Source organism: Erpetoichthys calabaricus, chromosome 7 (genome assembly GCF_900747795.2).
Source record: "Erpetoichthys calabaricus chromosome 7, fErpCal1.3, whole genome shotgun sequence".
NCBI lineage: Eukaryota > Metazoa > Chordata > Cladistia > Polypteriformes > Polypteridae > Erpetoichthys > Erpetoichthys calabaricus.
In genome coordinates this window covers 49,364,311-49,389,199 of record NC_041400.2, presented here as the reverse complement: position 1 = coordinate 49,389,199, position 24,889 = coordinate 49,364,311, and the positions used below count along the sequence as shown (strand labels likewise).

The following is a 24,889-nucleotide window of genomic DNA, read 5'->3' as shown; positions in this document are numbered from 1 at the left end:
GCTCCAATTGGAAAACCAAAAGCAATATAAATTGTATCTCAAATGTTTTAAGTCACCTTGGAGAAAGGAGTCAGCCAAATAAGTAAATGTAATGTTGCTGTGAATGTATACAGATTTTGAAGCCAAGAGCATTCAGAAAAAAAATTAATATGAAAATTCCACAAAAGACAATAATGTGGTTACATTAGACATCAATATCATCATATTTAACTATAAAATGTATCGTTTTCTCCTTAAATTCTATACTTTGACCTAAATATTAATGCAACAAACAGGCTTTAAATAAATATCAATGACTTTGTAAGGAAATACAAATTTCCTAACACTTCCTAAAAATGGTCACCAGGTGGCAGCATTACTCTGTAACAAGGAAAAATGTGTATGGCAGACTAAATTGTCTGTTTTTCTGCAGCTGTGTACTAGAAATAGCAGCTCAGTAAAGAATGGATGAATAAAGGAAGATGATAATAAAAAAAAACTTTCTATTCAAAACATGCCATTTAAATAATTTGCTCTGTCTTTTGAGTTCCATTTTCATTCTATTATATAGCAGTTTAAAATGAAAGGAAATTGCTTTGACATCTACCAGTAACTTCTGGCACAGGTTAAGGTGTCTTAAAATGCAATTATGGCATTGCATCTAAAGTATTTTTCTCAAATCGCAAAGCTAATGTATATTTAAAATATATCTGTAAACACCCTTTTCAAAATCAATTATAAGATGCACAGGAAATAATTTTGTATGTGGCACTTTGCATCATACACATATCAACCATCCAGGGTTTGCATTTCTTGTCTGGTCACTCTTTGTGTTAGTGCATTCTTCCTGTGTCTGCAAGGGTTTTTCTCCAAGTGTTCTGCTTTTCCTTGTGCATCCTGATGATATGCATGTCAGGTTTATTTGGCAGTGGGTGTCCACAATGGGCTCGCACCTGCCCCATGGTTAGTTACTGCCTTATGCCCAGTGGTGCTGGGCTATTAAGTACAGCAGCCTCAGTAAACGCACAAATGGACAAGTGAGTGTGGGCAATGTGTACAAATGTCTTAATAAAAGTCTGGCCTTCAGATCAAGTTTGAGAAGTTTGGTTCCTGCCTTATTCTTAATACCGGCCCTGATTATTCAAAGTCAAAGGCAAAGCGAACTTTACTGTAATCTCAACCATACACAAGTATACAGATAGACGAAATTGCGAAGCTCAGGGTCCACAGTGTAACAACATGAAGTGCAAATAAAAATTAAAAATTTTAATTTAAATGTAAAATTAAAACACAAACAAGACAAGACATTGTGCAAAGACAAGACAAAGAAGTAGCAGCAATATGATGTGTAGTAAGCAATATGAACACTGATGTATGGTATGGTACTCTGATTGTAATAACTGGTTTCAGAAAATGAGAAAGCAAGTGATTTTAAATACACCAAAATTTTTGGCCCTCTGTTTGTGCATTGCACTGTTATTACCTCATGCAAGAAGAATCACTGAATGCTTTTGTGAGATTTTATATCACAGCTTTTTTATTGATGTAATCAATGAGTCCCTCGCAGCAGCGACATTTACTCTGCTCAGTTTCCCAGTAAACATTAAAGCGTCAGGTATTCATTAGTTTAAAACCACACTTAAGTTAGGGGGACAGGATCCTTATAGCAGTTACTGTACATGCTTGACAGGAAAATACCTAGCCTAGAATTCCATCTGTCAGCACCTCTGTTCAGATAGGCTTACAGCACATGAAATTCATTCATTTAAGGCACCCATTTAAAAATGTACTTATCTGTAAAAAAAAAAAAAGTTATTAATTGAAATAAATGTGTATAATATAAAGAAAATGAAGGCATCATCCTAACTCTCCTCTCATTCTACTGGTATTTTTGGGCAGCTGATAACTAACACTATGGTGAAGTAAGCATCCAGTTTGAAAGGTCACCTGTTTTCAAATTAATATTTGCTCCATTGTTGAGGAAAAAGGCCTCATTAATGTGTATGGTTCCCCTTTCTCTCCCTCTTTCTTTTTTTCTATTCTCCTGAGTGGACATACAATGTCTGTAAGATGTCACTGGACATAAGTATTGCAGCTGCTCTTCTTAAAGTGACCTCCACAAGGTATCACAACTAAGCCTAGTGGTGACCCATTTATTACACTGTAACTGCAGAGTGTCTATTCTTCCGTCCATTTCACTATCCATTTTAACAGGAAAGTGTAAAAAGCATCATTTTGAAATTAAATTATTCAAAGACATGTCATATATTTTCACTTATCCCTCACAACTCTGACCCATATGTACTCTGATTGCACAAAATTATCAATACATTTGATACTACCAAAACATTAAAAGAATTCAAAGTTCAGCCTCATTAAGGCAACAGTCAATCTCCATTTCTAATTCTTATTTTGTCAAACATGTAGAGCTACATATAGATGCTACACCATCATCTAAAGAGAAACCATCTTTGGTAACTATGGGCACATAACATATTCCACACAAACATAAGTGTAATCACCAGAGCTGAATGGCAGGGAAACATTAAAGTGAGGCACAATTGGGCATCTCAATGTGGTGCCAAATTGTTATCAAGAGAATATACAGTGGAACCTCGGTTCACGACCATAATTCATTCCAAAACTCTGGTCGTAAACCGAGTTGGTCGTGAACCGAAGCAATTTCTCCCATAGGATTGTATGTAAATACAATTAATCCGTTCCAGACCATACGAACTGTATGTAAATATATATATTTTTTATTTTTTAAGCACAAATATAGTTAATTATACCATAGAATGCACAGCGTAATGGTAAACTAAATATAAAAACATTGAATATCACTGAGAAAACCTTGAACAACAGAGAAAACTAACACTGCAATAGTTCGCGCTATAGTGCTAGGAACCGCTCGCTAAAAACACTTTTTTTAATGAGTTTTAAGCACAGGGGTAAAAATGAACATTTGAAAAATCCGTAATTTAATAAACCACCAAGAAAAGTAACATTGCAACAATGCAGGCTACGAACTGATCACTGTAAACAGAACTGAAAAGAAAAACAAGCCTTCTCTACCTTATGCATCCCTCGCTCGCTCTCTCTCTCGCGCCTGTGTGTGTATGCGTGCGTCTCTCTTTTGCGAGCCTGGAGCGCCTGTGTGTGTGTCTCTGTAGCGCTCCTGTGTGTGTGCGCCCCTCTCTCTCCCTTGCCTGTGTGTGTGTGCGTGCATCTCTCTTTTGCGAGCCTGGAGCGGCTGTGTGTGTGTCTCTCTAGAGCACTCCTGTGTGTGTGCGCGCCTCTCTCGTGCATGCTCCTGTGTGTGTGCACGGCTCTCTCTGTCTCGCGCTGCCTGTGTGTGTGTGCCCCTGTCTCTTGCGCTGCCTCTGTGTGTGTGTGTGTGTGTGCGTGTGTGTGTGTGTCGCGCTCTCTTGCTCTCTCTCTTGCTCGCTGCACAGGAAATGCACAGGGAGAGACTGAACATGTACAAACCGAAAGGGAACCTGGCTTGTTCGTATACCGAGTGTGTGGTCGTGAACCGAGGCAAAAGTTTGGCGAACTTTTTGGTCGTAAACCGAGTTGTATGTGTACCAAGACGTTCGTGAACCGAGGTTCCACTGTACCAAGAAAGAGAAGAAAGAGCATGAATGGAAAATAAATTCCAGAATAAAAATGTTTGGACAAATGGGCAACATTTTAGTAGGTTAACTAATGAAGTTTCTCAAATCAGGATATTATTCTTTCACCACCATTCATATTCAACGACGAGCCTTTCAGTTTCCCAAATATTATCATCCTCCGAGTGTGCTTTTTTGACAATGGCAAAAAGCAGTCCAAAAACTCCTTCGACATACAGCAAAAGCTGAATCAATGATGGTGAAAATAGTTATATAGTACAATGCAATATCTGGCAGGTGGTATTGCATGATTGTAATCACCAGTTTAATATCCATTTTCTGGGTTTACCCCAAATATTTTACTCCACTTTCCATTGTCCTGGGCAACCTATGAGGTGAGACTGAACTTTTCTGTATCATCCGGGATATGATTTTCATGTAATTTGGAACGTTGAGACTGAGACTGACGTACTGATGTGTTGACATCATCCTTGCATATTGAAGTGGAAGAAGTACTGAGTGTTAGCGCTGATCAGTGTGAGAGTTAATTAAAATACATTTGCTCCTAAAATCTTAAGTTTTATTGGTTGCCATTAAGGAGCAGTGCAGGAATTTTTATAGCTTTTTTCCCATTAGAAGCTTTTTTTTTTCTTATTTTTTTGGTCTGTATAGGAGTGTTTCGAACAGGTACTTGGATTCAAATCTGTAGCATCTGTATGGCAGAGAGCAGAGAAAGCAAGTAAAGGAGCCATTAAGCCAGTGATTAAATAACCTGCGTCGTAGTGACAAACAGTTAAGTGCAACTGATTCTTTAGTGGACAGAAATTGCGGTATATGAAAAATTATTGGAGAGAGCAGTACATAGCACTCATACAGGAAATCATTAGCACTGGTATTGAGCAAGGGCATAAGAGTTCATGCCTAAGGAATAAAGCATTTATTCTAAGTATAGGGTAGACAGTAGGCTTGAAAGTAAAGGCGTAAAAGAGAGGGGCTCTGTGGCATTTAAACTGTCATTCCAGAGAAGAGAGCGGAGCAGTGGTAGACACCGGCAAGTGAATAAGTAAATCACCAGTAACATAGCAGGTAGTACTCAGTGAGTATGTTTTCTTAGCTAGAAGAAATTAAGGTGAAAAAAGGGTGTACTTGATAAAAGGTTCTTATTGCTCATGTTAGGGAAAGTTAGCACAAGTAAGTGGGTGACAAGTGTAAGTGTTCATTTATGGGAAGGAGCACAGACAGTGTAGTCAGAGTCGCAGAGTTTAAAAGTAAGGAAGTAATAGGAGGGGCTCAGAGTTAGGAAAACAGACAGGGGGAGCGAATATGGGAAAAGCAAAGTTTAGTAACTCCAAAGAAAGACAGTCAAGCTGGAAAGTATTGACTTAAGGGAGTTAAATAACAGCAGCAGTACTTTTATTCCAATTTTAATTACATAACTTTAATAATTCAAGTTAAATATTGTAAATATTGAAAAATAAGAAGGGATGAGCAGTTAAATAATCCAAATGTATTGTTTTTTAAATGAGGCCTGTACAAGGCAAGTCCTGTTTGATGTTCACCTTTTTGAAGGGTGGCTTAGAAGTGCTAGGCGTCCATAAATGCTATGTCTGCAGGAGATGCCAGCTAATCCAGCACCATGAGTTCAGGGTCACAGGAGGAGGAAGTGGCATGGCTCAGCTCACAGTCTAGGGTAGAAGATTATAGGTTTATGGGGCATTGGGACTCATTTTGGAACAGATGGAACCTGTATCGCCATGACGGGTTACATTTGAATCTGTGGGGCACCTATGTTCTCGGGATGCATGTGAGATTGGAAAGTTGAGGACTGTTTAAACTAGAAATTGAGGGGGTAGGAAGTTTAGGACAGGCCAGGTTTAGAACTGTAAATGAGTAGATGAATGGTAGTGGAGTAACAAATACGCATGTATGAAACTTGGAGGGATGTACCTATTTAACTGTCAATTCAGTGCATAGTCAACCAATTAAATTAGCCATCTCTTTCTAGGTTGTTCAAGGAAAATCAGTTTATTGGGAGGAAGCAACATATGGGCATAAAGAGAACATGCACAGCCAATACAGATAATGTTCAGGCTATGATTCAAATTCTTGACTCTCAGCATTAGCTCCTGTTTCTCCGTAATTTAAAAGGGGAGATGAAGAAAAAACAAAAATGAAAAATATTACTGTTTTATTTTTCTTCATAATATTCAAATACTTTATTTTATTTGGTTATGTTTTTTTGGATTTCATTAGAATTTTCTTTTACTAATGTCCCACCAAGCAGGAGTCCCACTAAACAGATGAAGCATTGTTGCAGAAAGTAATTTAGAAAATCACAATCAAGTGTATTGGCTCCAGCAGACCCCCGTAACCCTGTAGTTAGGATATAGCGGGTTGGAATGAAGCTTGGGCAGGGTGCCAATATATCATACAGTGTGTCTATGCAAACACACACTGCTGTGGTCAATTTAGAGTTTCCAGTTAACCTAAAACAGACCTGTGTTTAGGATGTGAATAAAAAACCAGAGTACCTGCAGGAAAACTCATGAAAATGTGTATAAGAATGTGACAAGTCTCAGGGTAACAGGGTAGGAGAAGAAACCAAGAACATCGAAGCTATGCTATCCACTGTGCCACCAAACTTTTCTTTCCCATACTCAATTAGCATAATTAATTATACTGTATTAGATCATTATAATGCAAATTGAAAGATTTGAAAGTAGAAACTTCACAAGTAATAATTAAGTAAAATCAAGTGAGTGAGTAAGTTTGTAGGTAAGCAAATTCTTATCAAGAATATACTTTAAAAAGATTAAGAATGAGCACTTTGAGTAGTAAGAAAACCGCTATATAAATGCAAAGAATTACTATTATTATTATTATTATTAAGAATGATTACTCAGAGTGTACCCATAAGTTTGTAACTGAAAAGTGAAGGCTATATTCAGAATATTAAAGTCGGACACATTGATGTACTTCTGAATACAGAGTAAATTCCAGTTGTCTCATTTTAACCAAAAAGAATTCTGAGTAACAAAAATGACAAAAGACAATGGAAACCATAAATGCATTTTACCTTTTCTGCTCCAAAGACTCAAGTCGCAGGTATGCTGATCCCATAAAATCATCTTGCAGTCCAAAGTCATAATCATAAACCTGTCACACCAAAGAAAAGGATTACTAGTAATATTCAAGTAATATAACCTGGATATATACAATTCATTCATCCATTTTAAAAAAACATTGTTTATGAAGAATACTTCTAAGAATCATGTGCTTGAAGGCAGAGATCACACCTTGTCTGAAAGCAAGGATACATTTCCCACATAGCAAACTTGAGGATCTATAGACTTGTCAATTAAACAAACCTGCATACAGTATCTTTGGGATGAAGAAAGAAGCTGGAGAAAGCATTCATGAGTACAATGAAAGAACATGTAACTTCATCAAAAAATTAGGCCAGATACCCAAGTCAAAGGAGCTGTATTGCAGTGCTTATGTGCTTCAGTGGCCAGTGTAGTGCAATTACTTCCAAAAAAATAAATCCGTAAAAAGCAAAGCCAAAAGTGAAACACCTGAAGGTTACGGAGCCTTAATGTCACTACAAGAATGCAGTAGCTGAGTGAACCTTATATAGTACCCAGAGGCTACTTAAAAATTAATTTTAAAAAATTGAGACCAGTTACTAAATCAAAGATCTTACCCGTCTACCATCAATGATAATCCTACAGGATAATTAACACAAATAAAGATATAATATAATATCCTAGAAAATTCTGAAGAATCAAAGTACAAAAGGTGCAAATAAACAACCCCCCAGGTCAGGACTCACCACAAACCACAAAAACATCTTTTAACTTCTTCTTTGATGATCTTTCCATCAGATTGCAAAAATTAAATCTGATAATATCTCCTATATACAGTATTTCAACTGTTTTCATACAGCCAGAAGAAAGTGACCAAGTTTAAACTTAAGGCATTTCAAACAGTACATTATTATTCAGTTTAATTCAGAAAACAGAGAATAATAATTTAATCCATGCGCATACAGTATTACATACTGAGTAGCACAGACAACAAATATCCATCCATTCTCCAACCCGCTGAATCCGAACACAGGGTCACGGGGGTCTGCTGGAGCCAATCCCAGCCAACACAGGGTACAAGGCAGGAAACAATCCTGGGCAGGGTGCCAACCCACCGCAGGACACACACAAACACACCCACACACCAAGCACACACTAGGGCCAATTTAGAATCGCCAATCCACCTAACCTGCATGTCTTTGGACTGTGGGAGGAAACCGGAGCCCCCAGAGGAAACCCACGCAGACACGGGGAGAACATGCAAACTCCACGCAGGGAGGACCCGGGAATCGAACCCAGGTCCCCAGATCTCCCAACTGCGAGGCAGCAGCGCTACCCACTGCGCCACCGTGCCGCCCGACAACAAATATCCCCATCCATTTTCTCAAAGCTTTTTAATCATTCAGATATAGCAAGATCTTTGGGTACTGCATATGGATATATTACACTAAACAATAGTTAAAGATTAGATAATAGATGTCTACCTTTAGCAAACTGAAGTCTGATCTTGTGATATTACAGAAGGCAGCACCTTTGCTATTCATTTTGTTAAAACTTTCACAAGATTGTTGGCATCATTGCTTAACAGAGATATTGGTCTCACGTTGTTCTTCTTCTTTGGAAACACAGTAAGTGAGATATACCTAAGAGTTTTGGTAGACTGTTATCTTCACTGGTATCCTTAAACATTGCTGACAATTAAAGAGCTCATTTAAGTTTTTTTTGTTTATGCTGTAATTATGTAAGTAATTAATGGAATCTTAAATTGCAGAGCACCTCAATGGTTTATCCAACACCTCTAAGTGGTGTGAATCAAGATACAGTTTCTGTTTTATCTCGTATTTCATCTGCATGAACCTCTCTTATTACACTCTGATGGTTTGTTATAGTTTTAAAGTAGCTCTTAAACATGGTACTTTGTGTTCAGTAACTTTAGTTTCAGCTGCATTATTATTGTAGTTTGTGGAGTTGTGTTCTAAACTTCCTTCATATACAGTATATGTTGAGCTATAAATTTACCAGCCTTCTCTCTCTGAAAATTGTGTGGCCTAAGAATGTTGGTTTCTCTTTTGGACTAAACAAGTGGTTCCCAACCTGGGGTCAGCGGGCCCCTGGGGGTCCGCAGTGATATGTCAGGGGGTCTGTGGCAAAATGGGGAAAATAAAAGTCATACAATTTTATTATTTAAAAAGTTGTAAATAATAAATCATTTATCTAATTCACCTAGTATTTTAATATCATCATCACTACATTACTGCACTTGCCAATTATGCCTATTAATAAACATGTTTTTCAAATGTTAGCTGAAGGCTACTGTAGACGTACACACATTACATTGTGGAGTTAAAGAGGTTCACCGCAAGCTAGGCATAGTGTGTCAAATGCTAAAACATACGTAATGATGGACCGTTTTTAAAAAGGAAACATTCTGCAGAAAACCCATCTTGTAGTTCTGCTTTAAACTTATTATATCAAGTCAAAGTCAAAGCAAACTTCATTGTCATCTCAACCATACACAAGTATACAGATAAATGAAATTGTGAAGCTCAGGGTCCACATTGTAACAACATGAAGTGCAAATAAAAAAGTAAAATTAAATTAAAAATAGAATTAAAATTTAAATTTAAATTAAAAATTAAAACACAAACAAGACAAAACATTGTGCAAAGACAAGACAAAGAAGTAGCAGCAATATTGACGTGTTGTAAGCAATATGAACATTGATGCACTGTATTGTATTATGCAATCTAGATACATAAATATAGTCAATAAATATGTAATATAATAAATAAATAATAGATATAGATAATACAGCAATTATCAGCGTATAATAATAGTTGTTTAAGACATGTGTAAACAATGACAGGTCAGAATGTTTCACATCAGAAGGATATCAAATAATATCAAAGTGCAGTGTGCAAAATACTTAAAGGTCAGCAGAGATTTTCAGTTCTTTTCTACATGCCCACTAGTATTTGCAGGAAAGTGGCTTGCATGTATAAAAGTTCTGTTTTTAGAGGTGGTTGAGGCAGTGTGGAAGATCCCAGGGGGCAGCATGGTTTTAAGGAGTCTGACAGCTTGGGGGTAAAAACTATCCTGCAGCTTGGCAGACCTGGCTCTGATGCTGCAATATCTTCTCTTGGATTACAGAAGTGTGAAAGTCCATGTGAGGGGTGTAAGGGGTCCTGCACAATGCTGCAGGCCTTGCGGGCACTGCGTTTGTAAAATATGTCCTGTAGTGAAATAGATGAACCCCAATAATGTTCTCTGCTGTCTTCACTATCCTTTGCAGGCGCTTGCGGTCGGATATGTTGCAGTTGCCATACCAGACAGTGATGCAGCTTGTCAGAACATTCTCAATGGTGCCTTTGTAGAACATGGTGAGGATGGAAGGGGGAAGACTTGCTTGCTTCAGCCGCCCCAGGAAGTGTAGTCTCTGCTGGGCTTTCTTGATTAGTGATGAGGTGTTATGCATCCATCAGTTATGTGCACACCGAGGAACTTGGTACTCCTAACAATCTTCACATCTAAACCGTTGATTTTGAGCAGGTTATGGGCAGGACAATTATCTCTTTTGTCTTGACAACACAGAGAAATAGATTGTTATATATAACATGAGATAGATGAGTCATATTCTACAGCAAAATCTAAATCTTGAAAGTATGAAGCTCCATTAACAGAATTCTGATTTGTGCTGGCTAAGAAAAAAGACGGACTTCATTATGCTAAATGCATTCTTTGTCAGGAAATTCTGTCAAACGAACATCTAACTTGAAAAGACATCTAGAACAAAAGCATCCAGCTGATGCTGGGAAATGTTGACTTTTTCCAAAGGAAAGCAGCATTGCTTGTGAAACAAGTGAGCACTTTCACACAGCAAGCAATGGTTTCAGAGAGGGCACTGAAGGCGTCCTTTTTGGCATCGTATCGCATTGTCCGTGCGATGAAAGCTCACACAGCTGGAGAAGATCTGATATTACTGGTGACTAAATAGATAGTTTGGAAATTGTTTGGGGATGAAGCTTCCTGTAAAACTGACACTGTCCCTTTGTCAGACAACACTCTGTGTAGACACATAGCTGACATGGATGAGAATTTAACAGACCAATTACTGGAAAAGGTAAAAAGCAGCTCTTGGTTTGTGTTCCAGTTAGACGAAAGCACAGACGTAGCTAATGCAGCACAGCTTATTGTCTATGTCAGATTTATAGGAGATGGAAAGTTTGTTGAGGAGCTTTATTTCTGCAAAGAAATTTAGGGGAGGATAACAAGTCAAGACATATTTCAAATTTTGGGCACATTCATGCAGGTACATTTAATTGACTGGTGTTATTGCATGGGTGCCTGTATGGATGGTGCCGCTGCCATGAAAGGCAAGCATAATGGAGCCATCACATTAATAAAGGTCAGCTCTCCAGATGCCATGGATACACAATGTATGCTTTACAGAGAAGCACTTGTCGCTAAAACAATGGAAGATGAATTGCAACAAGTGCTTCTTGACTTTGTTAAAGTTGTAAATGGGTGGAGTGGTGGCTCTGAGGCTAAGGATCTGTGCTGGTATCCTAAAGGTTGCCGGTTCAAATCCCCGTCTCTGCCAAAAGAGATCCGACTCTGCTGGGCCCTTGAGCAAGGCCCTCAACCTTCAATTGCTCCAGGGGCACTGTACAATGGCTGACCCTGCGCTCTGACCCCAAGGGGTATGCGAAAACAAACAAATTCCTAATACAAGAAATTGTATAAGGCGAAATAAAGAACCCAAAAAAAAAAAGTATCAAAGCACGTCCCTTTAAACACAAGCTGTTTGCCAAACTGTGCAGTGACATAGGCACCAGTTTTGAAAGCCTTCTGCTGCATTCTGATGTCCAGTGGCTGTCTCGCAGGGAATTTTTGTGACAAGTGTTTTATCTCTGCATTGAACTGCATACATTTCTCTCAGTTTTCCAGCTGTTTTGACTACCATTCATGGGTTCTGAAGCTTGTGTATTTGGCCAACATATTTCAACTTTTAAATACCTTGAATCAGAGCATGCAGGGCCGTGATCACAGTATACTTAATTTGCCAGATAAAGTTTGTCTGTTTATACAAGAAATTGGACTTTGGGAGAAAAAGCTAAATGAAGGAAATACTATAATGATCCTGCTCCTTCACCAGGAGCTTGGAACGTCCAGTGTGCCTGCAGACATAATCCTGCCTATTGTCACATCTGACACATATGAAGGTATACTTTAGTGACTATTTCCTGAACTGGACGATCATCTTTTAAACTAAATCAGAAATCCATTTGAGTCTGAAGAGGATTTTCTTGATTTGAGGTCACAAGAGGAATTAATTGAAATAGCCAATGATGGAAGTTTGAAAATGCAATTCTCTGCCATTTCATTTTCAGAATTTTGGAGCAATCTCAGAAATAAATACCGAGCATTGAGCGAAAAAAACATCCAATACCTCTTACCATTTGCAACAACATACCTGTGTGAGGCAGATTTTTTTGCAATGAAAGTACTGAAAACCAAAAACAGAGCACATCTAAACATGGAAAATGATCTGAGATTGCAACTAAGCCAGCTGCAGCCCAGAGTGGACAAATTGTGCAAGAGCCAAAGGTCTCACTAAGCCTAGGGTGAGTCTAACTTATTTTTATTAATGAGCCTCTTTGTCCCATAGGAAAGTGCCTTGTTTTATATAGTTTTGTTACATGCACTTAAAAGATAGTAGGTCTGTATAGCAGTTTATTATTGACATGTGGGATATGTCATTTTTTGGATGGTGATGGTTAGGGGACCACTGGCATGGAAAAGTTTGGGGATCCCTGGTCTTTAAAATGCAGACCACTGGGAGATGTTGCATATATCTGATTAATTTAAGATGTCTCAGTAATTAGAACTAATACTCTTCTAATTTGTAATGTAATTCTATGTCAAACACATGAAATGATTTGTCCCCTCAAATATAGTCTGTGTGTTTTCACAGAGTACTCCTACAGATATCTGTGAAGATATGTTGGTCTCTATGAAAATATCAATATGTGTACAAATGCTTTTAAGAAATATTTGTCAGCTAGTATTAATAGGTTGAGTCACCAATTGAGACTTGTGTTAGTGAAGTATAATGACTTCAGTTCTAGAATAAGAAAAGTAGGGCCATCCCTGCAGATTTTGAGAGAATGAATGTTTCACTTTGTTTGCACTATATGTAAGGAGAAAACTCTATGGACCCAAGGTGTTGTAACACTTGAGAAAGTTTGTCAATCAAGTTTTAGATAACCAATGTAAATCAGAGTTTGGCATACAATTAAAATCTCCTGCCATTGAAAGTGTGTGTTTATAATACCTTTCATCCTTTTTCTAAATCTACATTTCCAAGTATAAAATGTAAGTAAGCACAGGCAGCACAAGTACCCTGGTGACACTGTCCAATTATACATCCATTTGCTCACTCTTTTTCTGCAGAAAGTTTTCCCAAGTCAAGGTGTCGGGGAGATGCAACTTATCCTAGTAGCATCAAGCAAGAGGGGCAACAAGCACATTACAAGGAACACTCAGGCACACACATGCATAAATACACGTTTACTTATTCTGAGCCAGTTAACCTTAACTGAGCCTCTTTGGATGTGGGAGAAACTGTACAAACTCTGCACAGACAACTACACCGTCAGCATGACACTGCCATTTCTAAACACTAGCGTGGTGAATTGTTCACGTACTAAAGTGACTAACAGGTGACTAACATAGCCGCAGGTGGAAGTCCCATTTTACAAATGGTGCCAAGCAGAGTGCAGCAGTCTATTAGCCAGCGAAGGTGCTGTGAAGAAGCTGTAGTCCTGCCTTTGTCCAGTCTGATAGTGGTCATAGGAAATCGTATCTTTGATTGCCGGTACAACAAATAGTTCTGAGCAGGCATCAGCCACAGTATTGCTCTTATGAAAAGAATGGAGATAAATGCCATCAACTCTGAGAGGGAGAGGCAAGTTTGTTGTACCACGTAAATGTTACTGAGAAAAGAAAATATATAATTAAAAAATATATAAATAAAAAAATAATATAATTAAAAAAAAAGGTCTAACTTTTACAAGTAGCCAAAGTTTACACCGGGTGTTACAGACTCAGATCAAATATATGTTTTATTATATCATAGTAATAATAATAGCAGCTCACTACTCAAAACGTGGAGTGCCGGTTATAAGGCAGCAGTTTATACCTCTTCACCATCCAGGAATACGTATTAGTTTTCTGTCATTTGCCATTTGAGTTTGGGTTTGTAACTCATTGACAGCAACATGTAAATTGAATGATTTTTCTTTTTTTTATACTTTGGTTATATTCTTGAATAAAAGCACGTGTTTATTTGATATTTGGACTAAAGTCTTGACACAATATCCACTTTATGTCATTATTAGTATAACATGGAAAAGTTTCTGCTTTAGGTATGTCTTCAGCATTTCTTGCATTTCTTGCATTTCCTTTCATCATACACTTAACCAGATCTTTGTAGACAAAGAACACACATGAAATGCATGTATTCCAAATAATGATATATACTGTATTATTTATCCTATACAACTCCAGGTAAATCACACACAGGTAAGGAGCCTTGGCTTGAGCAGGGAGAACTTTTTCCCCGCGAGCTGAGCTCAGTCAAGGCAGGAGAATGGACAGCAGGCTGCTTGCTGTTTGCGCTGATCAATGCATTTACAAAACAAAAGACGCTGAAGGAGAGGTGCAAAGGAATTTAAGGTGGGCCAGGATTATGAGTTTTTTCGTAGGCTTCAGGGATTCTATTGTTAACTACAGTAATCCCCCCTCCATCGCGGGGGTTGCGTTCCAGAGCCACCCGCGAAATAAGAAAATCCGCGAAGTAGAAACCATATGTTTATATGGTTATTTTTATATTGTCATGCTTGGGTCACAGATTTGTGCAGAAACACAGGAGGTTGTAGAGAGACAGGAACGTTATTCAAACACTGCAAACAAACATTTGTCTCTTTTTCAAAAGTTTAAACTGTGCTCCATGACAAGACAGAGATGACAGTTCCGTCTCACAATTAAAAGAATGCAAACATATCTTCCTCTTCAAAGGAGTGAAGCAAACAAATCAATAGGGCTGTTTGGCTTTTAAGTATGCGAAGCACCGCAGCACAAAGCTGTTGAAGGCGGCAGCTCACACCCCCTCTGTCAGGAGCAGGGAGAGAGAGAGAGAGACAGAGAAAAATCAATACGTGCCCTTTGAGCTTTTAAGTATGCGAAGCACCTTGTAGCATGTCGCTTCAGGAAGCAGCTGCACACAGAAGGTAGCAACGTGAAGATAATCTCTCAGCATTTTTAGACGAGCGTCCGTATTGTCTAGGTGTGTGAACAGCCCCCCTGCTCACACCCCCTACGTCAGGATCAGAGAGAGTCAGCGCAAGAGAGAGAGAGAAAAGTAAGCCGGGTAGCTTCTCAGCCATCTGCCAATAGCGTCCCTTGTATGAAATCAACTGGGCAAACCAACTGAGGAAGCATGTACCAGAAATTAAAAGACCCATTGTCGGCAGAAATCCGCGAACCAGCAAAAAATCCGCGATATATATTTAAATATGCTTACATATAAAATCCGCGATGGAGTGAAGCCGCGAAAGGCGAAGCGCGATATAGCGAGGGATTACTGTAATCATCTTTGGATGTGAGAGAAACTGGAGAGGAAATGTACAAACTGCACAGACAGCAACCGAACCAGGGTAGAATTCTTATAATACACACTATAACCTATATAGTATACTCCAGTACACTGAAAAATGTTACAAATAATTTCTTAGTAAATAAAATAAAGTTACATGCAAGAAAAACAGAGAAAGCCCAATGCAGTAATTTAAACAAAGAAGTTTCTGTGTGGTTCAAAATAAGCCTTAAGAGCTCTATAATTTATAAAATACAAGTCGATTTCTGTAATATAAAAAATACAATACTGAAGTAGCCGTTACATCTGCAACATCTTCTGCAAATAAAAAAAACAAGGAACATGAATTAAAAAATAAATACAACAAAATGTTGTAAGCACAATATAATTATTAAATAAAATACTCATCAACACACAATACAAGCAACGTAAAAAATAATACTATTTAGAAAATAAGTCTTACCAGTTAACTAGATTAAATAAAAAGGAAACTTTTTAAGCCAGGGACGAAACCCTGGCTGTGACATAGCTTTGGCTCATCACAAATATTAGCAGGGCTGTTGTAAATCCCATACTAAATTCCATGCAACCAAGGCAACAAACTGACACGATATGTTAATAAAAGAAAATGTATATTGAAAAAATCTAGGAAATAAAAAAGAAAGAGAACTAATGTTATTTTAGTCCATTAAAGATTCTAGTTGGTATTTTCCCAGTAATGTAGGTAAAAGAAAGCAGGAACAACTTGTCGAACTAAATGATGAATTCAATTAACAACTGTAATGAGGGCACAATGGCTTCTCAAACTTAGGTCCTAGGAGGCCCCCCAGTCATACAATCAGTTACATCCCCCTGTGTGACAGTAAATGGGCTTAGTACATTATTTACAGTATCAGTCTTTTTTATTTCCAATCATTTTTTGTATTGAAAATGTCCTTCATTTGGTTATAGTGTTGGTTGCATGCACCTTCTGTTAGAATGAAAAAAGTAACTCATTTTATTAGTACACATGATGAATATCTTGGAATGGATGTGTCAAAGATAAGCTTATTAGACTGATGTCATAGATGTTGTAGACTGTATTTAACACTTTGTTGAATTAATTTCAATTAGAGGACACTTTATACTTAAATTTACAGTCTGGACCAAAATCGTGGTCTGGGTCAGAAAATATCGCATATTGCGGTCCTTGAGTTAAGTCCTTAATGGTCACAGTGGCTGCAGGTTTTGTTCCAATCCAAAATCTTAATAAGAAGCCAATTGTTCCTCAGGCAACATTTTTTGCACTTTATTTTAGTTAACGTTCTTGTTAAAATGACCAGCCCTTAAAAACTCATTTTAGTCTTAAAGAGGTGCATTCTCTATTTTAATTATTTTTCTGTTCTTAACCATCTGCTAAATAACAAAGATGTAAATGGCAAAGGACAAAGCAATTCACCCTTAGCTTGGTCTCAATTACAACCATGAGTGTTCACCATGAAGTAAAATCTGATTTAATAAAATATTTGGAAAGAAATCAAAGAAAAACAGAGAAAAAAAGTGAAAGACTGATGACCATTAATCTGCCCTTGGTTACAAATCATCCATCCATCCATTATCCAACCCGCTATATCCTAACTACAGGGTCACGGGGGTCTGCTGGAGCCAATCCCAGCCAACACAGGGCGCAAGGCAGGAAACAAACCCTGGGCAGGGCGCCAGCTCACCACAGGGTTACCAATCATTTGAATGATATTCTCTGCTAAAAAAAAACCAATAAGTTAGATATCTATCTATCTATCTATCTATCTATCTATCTATCTATCTATCTATCTATCTATCTATCTATCTATCTATCTATCTAATGGTATGCATAAAATTGATCTGTAATATACATTTCATGTCTTATCTATCTATAAATATAACTAAATCCCAGCATATATTGCTTTGCCATAAGTAACCACATGGTGGTGGTAAAAGCTCATAATTCTGTAAGCTTTTAAATGATAAGGAAATGTTGAATAAGAGAACAATACAGGAGACAAACGTATTTGATTTTTTTTAAATGACGGCATTGCTTCTCAAACAGCTGTCTCCAAGACAAACACACTGAATTATTTATCCATCTATATCTATCTATCTATAATTATTTACACATCTATAAATATACAGTATATATACTGCTCAAAAAAATTAAAGGAACACTTTTTAATCAGAGTATAGCATCAAGTCAATGAAACTTCTGGGATATTGACCTGGTCAGTTAAGAAGCCAAGGGGGTTGTTAATCAGTTTCAGCTGCTTTGGTGTTAATGAAATTAACAACAGGTGCACTAGAGGGGCAACAATGAGACGACCCCCAAAACAGGAATGGTTTAACAGGTGGAGGCCACTGACATTTTTCCTTCTTCATCTTTTCTGACTGTTTTTTCACTAGTTTTGCATTTGGCTATGGTAAGTGTCACTACCGGTAGTACCTGGATACCAGGAGCCTGCAGAGGTTGCACAGGTAGTCCAACTTCTCCAAGATGGCACATCAATACATACCATTGCCAGAAGGTTTGCTTTGTCTCCCAGCACACTCTCAAGGGCATTGAGGAGATACAAGAGACAGGCAGTTACTGTAGGAGAGCTGGACAGGGAGGTAGAAGATCCTTAACCCATGAACAGGACTGGTATCTGCACCTTTGGGCAAGGAGGAACAGGATGAGCACTGTCAGAGCCCTACAAAATGACCTCCAGCAGGCCACTGGTGTGAATGTCTCTGACCAAACAATCAGAAACAGACTTCATGAGGGTGACCTGAGGGCCTTACATCCTCTAGTGGGCCCTGTGCTCACTGCACGGCACCATGGAGCTCGATTGGCATTTGCCGTAGAATACCAGAATTGGCAGGTCCACCACTGGCACCCTGTGCTTTTCACAGATGAGAGCAGGATCACCCTGAGCACATGTGACAGATGTGAAAGGGTCTGGAGAAGCCGTGGAGAACATTATTCAGCCTGCAACATCGTTCAGCATGACCGGTTTTGTCATGAGTCAGTGATGGTCTGGGGAGGCATATCCATGGAGGGATGCACAGACCTCTACAGGCTAGGCAATGGCACCTTGACTGTCATTAGGTATCGGGATGAAATCCTTGGACCCATTGTCAAACACTATGGTGGTGAAGTGGGACCCGGATACTGCCTGGTGCACAACAATGCCATGCCTTACATGGCAAGAGTATGTAGGCAGTTCCTGGAGGATGAAGAAATTGATGCCACTGACTGGCCCCCACGCTCGCCTGACCTAAATCCCATAGAACACCTCTGGAACATTATGTTTCGGTCCATTCAATGCCACCAGGTTGCACCTCAGACTGTCCAGGATCTCAGTGATGCCCTGGTCCAGATCTGGGAGGAGATCCTCCAGGACACCATCCGTCCTCTAATTAGGAGCATGCCCCGACATTGTCAGGCATGCATACAAGCACATGGGGTCCATACAAACTACTGAGTACGATTTTGAGTTGCTGCAATGAAATTTCAGCAAAATGGACTAGCTTGCCACATTTTTTCTCTTTGATAATTTTCATCTTCATCAAACAAAGTGGCATCCTTTCATTCTTAACACATTACCCAGTCCTTATCAGTATAGATATCCAGCATGATTTTTTTCCCATTGAGATCTGATGTGTTTTCAAAGTGTTCCTTTAATTTTTTTCAGCAGTTTATAGATAGATAGATAGATAGATAGATAGATAGATAGATAGATAGATAGATAGATAGATAGATAGATAGATAGATAGATAGATAGATAGATAGATAGATAGATAGATAATTCAGTGTGTTTCTCTTATATACAGTATATATATATATATATATTGTGACAGATAGAGGCTTTGTCCACCTCTTGAACCCTCAGGTACCACTCTGAACACCAGGTAAAAGTATAAGTATTCTTTATTTTATAAGAATACCGTGCACAAAGCACTCTCCACACCCCATTCATATAAATCAAACTTTCCAACAAACCAATCCTCCTCGCCCAGACACTTTGCCACCCTACCTCCCAGCTCAGCTCAGTCTACTGGGCTTCCCAGAGTCCTTTTATACACCCTGACCCGGAGGTGTTCCCATTCAACAGTCCACAGTTCCTTTTCCCTTCCGGGTCAGGGTAAACAGTCCTTTTCTTCAACCCGGGAGCACATCGTTTCTTCCTGTCACGTGACCGTGACGTACTCCCGGGTTATAGGGCACATGCGAGCCTACGAGCCCCCCTACAGCGACGCCTGGTGGCCCCCAAGGTATCCAGCAGGGCTGTGTATAAAAACTACATAGTCCATGAGGCCCTGCTGGAACTCGGGGCATGTCCACGCTGCTGGGAGAGCTCTTCCTGGCGGCCTGGGGGTGAGGGCCGGAGAAAAAAGCCGGCAATCCACCACAATATATATATATATATATATATATATATATATATATATATATATATATATATATATATATATATATATATATATACTGTATATCCATTCATCCATCTACTCATACTTTGACCTCATTAATCCAATCAATATTAATGGGAATAACACTGTATTTAAGGCTTCAGAAATATGAGTGAATCGATCTGATGACCTTTTGTAATCAATTTTATTAATCCAAGCACAAATTTTAAAATAAATTCTAATATTGTTAACAGCAGGACTGAAAACATATTACGACACTGATGGCAACTAAACCAAGTACTACCAACTTTTATTAACTGCTTGACCACCAAAGCAAGCCTTCATTGTGCAGTTCAGTGACACCTAATGATTGTTATCTCTCCATCTTACATAATTCTATTCAGCAGATGTGAAACATTTGTCTTTTTAATCTTTTCAACTTGAAAGCTTGGGAATTTTGGTTATTGATAATTTCAATAATAAATCTGTTGCCCAGTATTATTAAAGATAAGAACACATCAGACACAGAATTTCCACACATTTTTTTAAAACTTCTTTTCTAACAATAACGTCATAGAGGTGGAGATGAAATAGGAACAGCAAGCAATCTGTGCCTTAGCAATGAGATTAGTGCCAAATGCTTTATTTAGAATAAGTGTCCAAGTCCAAACATATCAATGTGTATTTGTTATTAATCAAGAGGCATGATTCAGAAAAGCAACACTGGTATTTTATTAAATCACACTAGTGTTTTACAGTTGTGAGCTCTATGCTTTAATATTGTGAGGTATTAGCAGTATCTGTTGCACTACCACATGAAACATGTCAATTAATCCATAGCTCTTTATATGTATTCAAACATTCTGCCTCCACACCATATTAATCTTTAATACTGATGCCAAGAGCAAGGTCACCAAACAAATTGACAGTGTCACAAGAGATGGTTAACCTTCATGCTGTAGTTCATTGGTCCACCTTTAGAACTTCACTGCAGACCAAAATAGTTATCTGATTAAGAACTGAGAGAATACAGACAGGTGTGTACAGTAGTGTCAGTTAACAGTGTGATTGTACATTTATTCTGTAAAAGACATCCCACCTGTAAATATCATCCCTACTGGTATGCTAAACTTTTCCTCTTTTGCTTTTGCAGATTCTTTCTTGTACTACCTATAATCAGAAACCACTGACGTTATAAATATTTTACTTCATTTACTGCACTTAAAACATTTATGGTTGCCAACTTTCATATTTGGTTTTCTGATACACTCCTTATCTTTGGCAAAGCTTACCTTGGAAGTCCGACTGTCTGGAAGTGTATTAGTTAAAATCACTATGACCCCATCGTGTACAGAGACAACAAGCCATAAGAGAGGATTCTTGACTACAGGATCTCTTAGTTATTTATGTGACACCATTTAATGACATACAGTACTAGGAAACTGTTACTTGATTTAAATGAAATAACATCAGATATCGAATAATAAATTGTAGGTGAATGATGCAGGTTATTAAAACAATTTCAAACAACACAGAAAATTGTATTTTTTTCAGACAGATTGTTATCAATTTCTATATTCTAATGAAGATAGAGGAAGAATCAAAATAAAACATATAAAACACTCTATAAAAAGAAGAGGGGACCAGCTCTTTCAGTGTAATTAGAGATATAATAAAGACCACAAATTAACTTTTAAATCATACATACCTTCACATAGAGAGGCTCCTTGAGGTTTTCAATTAGAAGGCTAACTTTCTCGTCCCATACAGGATTGAGGTTCTTGTGTATTATCCTACTTCTAAAAACTTCCTTTCCAGCTATCTTAAACTTAACGTAGGGGTCACTTGTCCCTGTAAAAACAATAAAAAAATGTTAAGTGAGAAGCATAAACCAGAAGCAGGCTAGACTTACTGGACCACAGGGTGGCAAGGCGATTAGTGCTACTAGGTAACTGGTCCAGTGAAATGGGGATTTGATCATCATTGCAGTCTATGTGGAGTTTGCATGCTCTTTCATTGGGTTTTCTCAGGGTACTCAGGTTATCAATCACATTCAAAAGGGCATGCGGGGTGGGTTAATTAGGATTTCAAAATTGGCCTTGTATGAGTGAGTGTGGACATTTATGAGAGTGAGCCCTGTGATGAACGTATTTCTTATTTACTGAGTTTTTTATACATCATTGCAACTGTGGCACAAGATTTTCACTATGCTCTTGACGATAAAGATCTATAATTTAATCTCTAATGTAATATAGAGTAATCTGATATGGGATTCATTTATATCCTCCAAATGAAGCTGCTAATGTAGACTCAATCTCTCCAAAACCCTGTAGTGTAAAAGGTAGGTTTAAAAAATGAACAGTGATAATATGAAGGCTTTAATATTCTTAAAACATAAAACCTCAAGGAACTGCCCTTGTCTGACCTTGTATGAGTCTGTGCATGGGCATAGGTGCAGACCTATAAACACCTGGGAGTGCAGCTGGATGATAAATTGGACTGGACTGCCAATACTGATGCTCTGTGCAAGAGAGGACAGAGCCGACTATACTTCCTTAGAAGGCTGGCGTCCTTCAACATCTGCAATAAGATGCTGCAGATGTTCTATCAGACGGTTGTGGCGAGTGCCCTCTTCTACGCGGTGGTGTGCTGGGGAGGCAGCATAAAGAAGAGGAACGCCTCACGCAAGGTCAAACTGGTGAGGAAGGCAAGACCTATTGTAGGCACGGAGCTGGACAGTTTGACATCCGTGGCAGAGTGACGGGCGCTGAGCAGGCTCATGTCAATCATGGAGAATCCACTGCATCCACTAAACAGTATCATCTCCAGACAGAGGAGCAGCTTCAACGACAGACTGCTGTCACTGTCCTGCTCCACTGACAGACTGAGGAGATCGTTCCTCCCTCACACTATGCGACTCTTCAATTCCACCCGGGGGTGGGTGGTGGGGGGTAAACGTTAACATTATACAAAATTATTGTCTGTTTGTATACCTGCATTGTTATCACTCTTTAATTTAATATTGTCTTTATCAGTATGCTGCTGCTGGTGTATGTGAATTTCCCCTTGGGATTAATAAAGTTTCTATCTATCTATCTATCTATCTATCTATCTATCTATCTATCTATCTATCTATCTATCTATCTATCTATCTATCTATCTATCTATCTATCTATCTATCTATCTATCTATCTATCTATCTATCTATCTATCTATCTATCTATCTATCTATCTATCTATCTATCTATCTATCTATCTATCTATCATAAGATGGATCAGCTGCATTTCTAAGGTTATATCCTGCTTTATGACCTATGCTTATCTTGTCCCCATAGCCCTATAACTAGAATGAGGCTTTACAAATATGATGAATGAATGAGGTCTCTTGTCATGTGCCCATATAATATATACAATATATATGTATATGAATTATACTATGCCTTTATAAAATTGAAAGATTTGCCACCAATCATACAGAAACGGTTTAACTATTTTCACAAAATTTTGCATGTGCATTGCATAAGAAAGAAAGACTGTAATGGGAGGGGGGCAATCCAAAACCTAGCACTGATTTGGGGACTACAGTTCCCATCAGTCAGTAGGAGAAAGATGGGAGGATAGCATTACCACAGAGACCTAATATTTGCACCTGTCAAAGCGCAATCTCAACTAAGACCACAATCTAATCTAGATAAAATTTAATTGCCCAGCTGGATTACAGCTTTTGTCTAAGAGTATGTCTTTTTCTCTCAAGGTAAGTTGCGTTTAGCAATGCTGAATTTCAGAAAAGACCCATATTTTGCTTTCTTACCTTGACCCGTCATACACATATACCCAGGCAATGCCTGATACTACAGATATACGTACTTGGCAAGTAGTGCAATGGTAAATGCTGTTCATGAATCCTGCACTGTGAGTTTGAATCCTGACCCTGGTTGTTGTCAACAAAAGTTTGCATGCTCTCCCTGTGTGGGGTTTCCTCCCATATACTCAAATATATATAGGGTGGGTTAATTGGAAGCTATAAACTGACCGCAGTGTGAGTGTGTGTGTATGCATGTGTGTGTGTGTGTGCGTGGGTGTACGCATGTGTGAGATTGGGTCCTTGTACTGAACTGGTGCACTGTGTAGGGCTATCTATCTATCTTTGGGCAGCAGACCTGTTCATTCTTAATTCACCTAATTCACAAATTTTATAGATATATATATATATATATATATCCATCCATCCATCCATTTTCCAACCCGCTGAATCCGAACACAGGGTCACGGGGATCTGCTGGAGCCAATCCCAGCCAACACAGGGCACAAGGCAGGGAACCAATCCCGGGCAGGGTGCCAACCCACCGCAGGACACACACAAACACACCCACACACCAAGCACACACTAGGGCCAATTTAGAATCGCCAATCCACCTAACCTGCATGTCTTTGGACTGTGGGAGGAAACCGGAGCTCCCGGAGGAAACCCACGCAGACACAGGGAGAACATGCAAACTCCACGCAGGGTGGACCCGGGAAGCGAACCCGGGTCTCCTAACTGCGAGGCAGCAGCGCTACCACTGCGCCACCGTGCCACCCTATATATATATATATATATATAAAATTCAATGTCTGTCTGTCTGTCTGTCTGTCCACTTTTCATATGATTTAGATCAGGTTTTTTTCTATAATTTGCTTGAACATTTCAGTTGATTTTGCAACTTCTCTCATTACTCTAAGTATCACAGTTAGCTTACGGTACCAATTTATTTGCGTGAATGAAATAGAGGGGCTGCAGGCTGAGGGGGGGGTCCTCACTCCTCATGTGCTGGCCTCCATTTGAGTCGGTCTACCTCTCACCACATGTTGGAGTGTACCTTGCATCCACTTAGGTAGCAATACCTGTCTGTTCATCAGACATTATCATCTACAGATTGTTAAGGAGTAACGTTTGACGTTTTTGAGAGAGAGATCAGAGCTGCGTGTGTTTCAGAGGGTAGCTGCTGATTACCACAGATATCAAGGCCACGTGCTTTTCTCCCCACGCAGGGGACACCCTGTCATGAGACCTGAACACGATCAGATACAGTGCCAGCGTCTATTGATTTTTAAGGTTTGTCCTGTTTTACTACTACATGGGCGCAGCCACAGGAGACACCTGGCATTTA

General features: G+C 38.7%; 1 protein-coding gene across 7 annotated transcripts in view; it reads right to left on the bottom strand.

Moving 5' to 3' along the window:
• Positions 1–24,889, bottom strand: part of mctp1a (multiple C2 domains, transmembrane 1a) — an 890,372-nt gene that overhangs the window by 481,834 nt on the left and 383,649 nt on the right. For all 7 annotated transcript variants that reach the window (XM_051929433.1, XM_051929436.1, XM_051929434.1 and 4 more), the window contains exons 3-4: positions 21,448–21,590; positions 6,670–6,749 (exon numbers count right to left, since the gene is read on the bottom strand). In XM_051929433.1, coding sequence (XP_051785393.1) covers positions 6,670–6,749; positions 21,448–21,590 — 223 coding nt within the window. The remainder of the gene's footprint in view (positions 1–6,669; positions 6,750–21,447; positions 21,591–24,889) is intronic.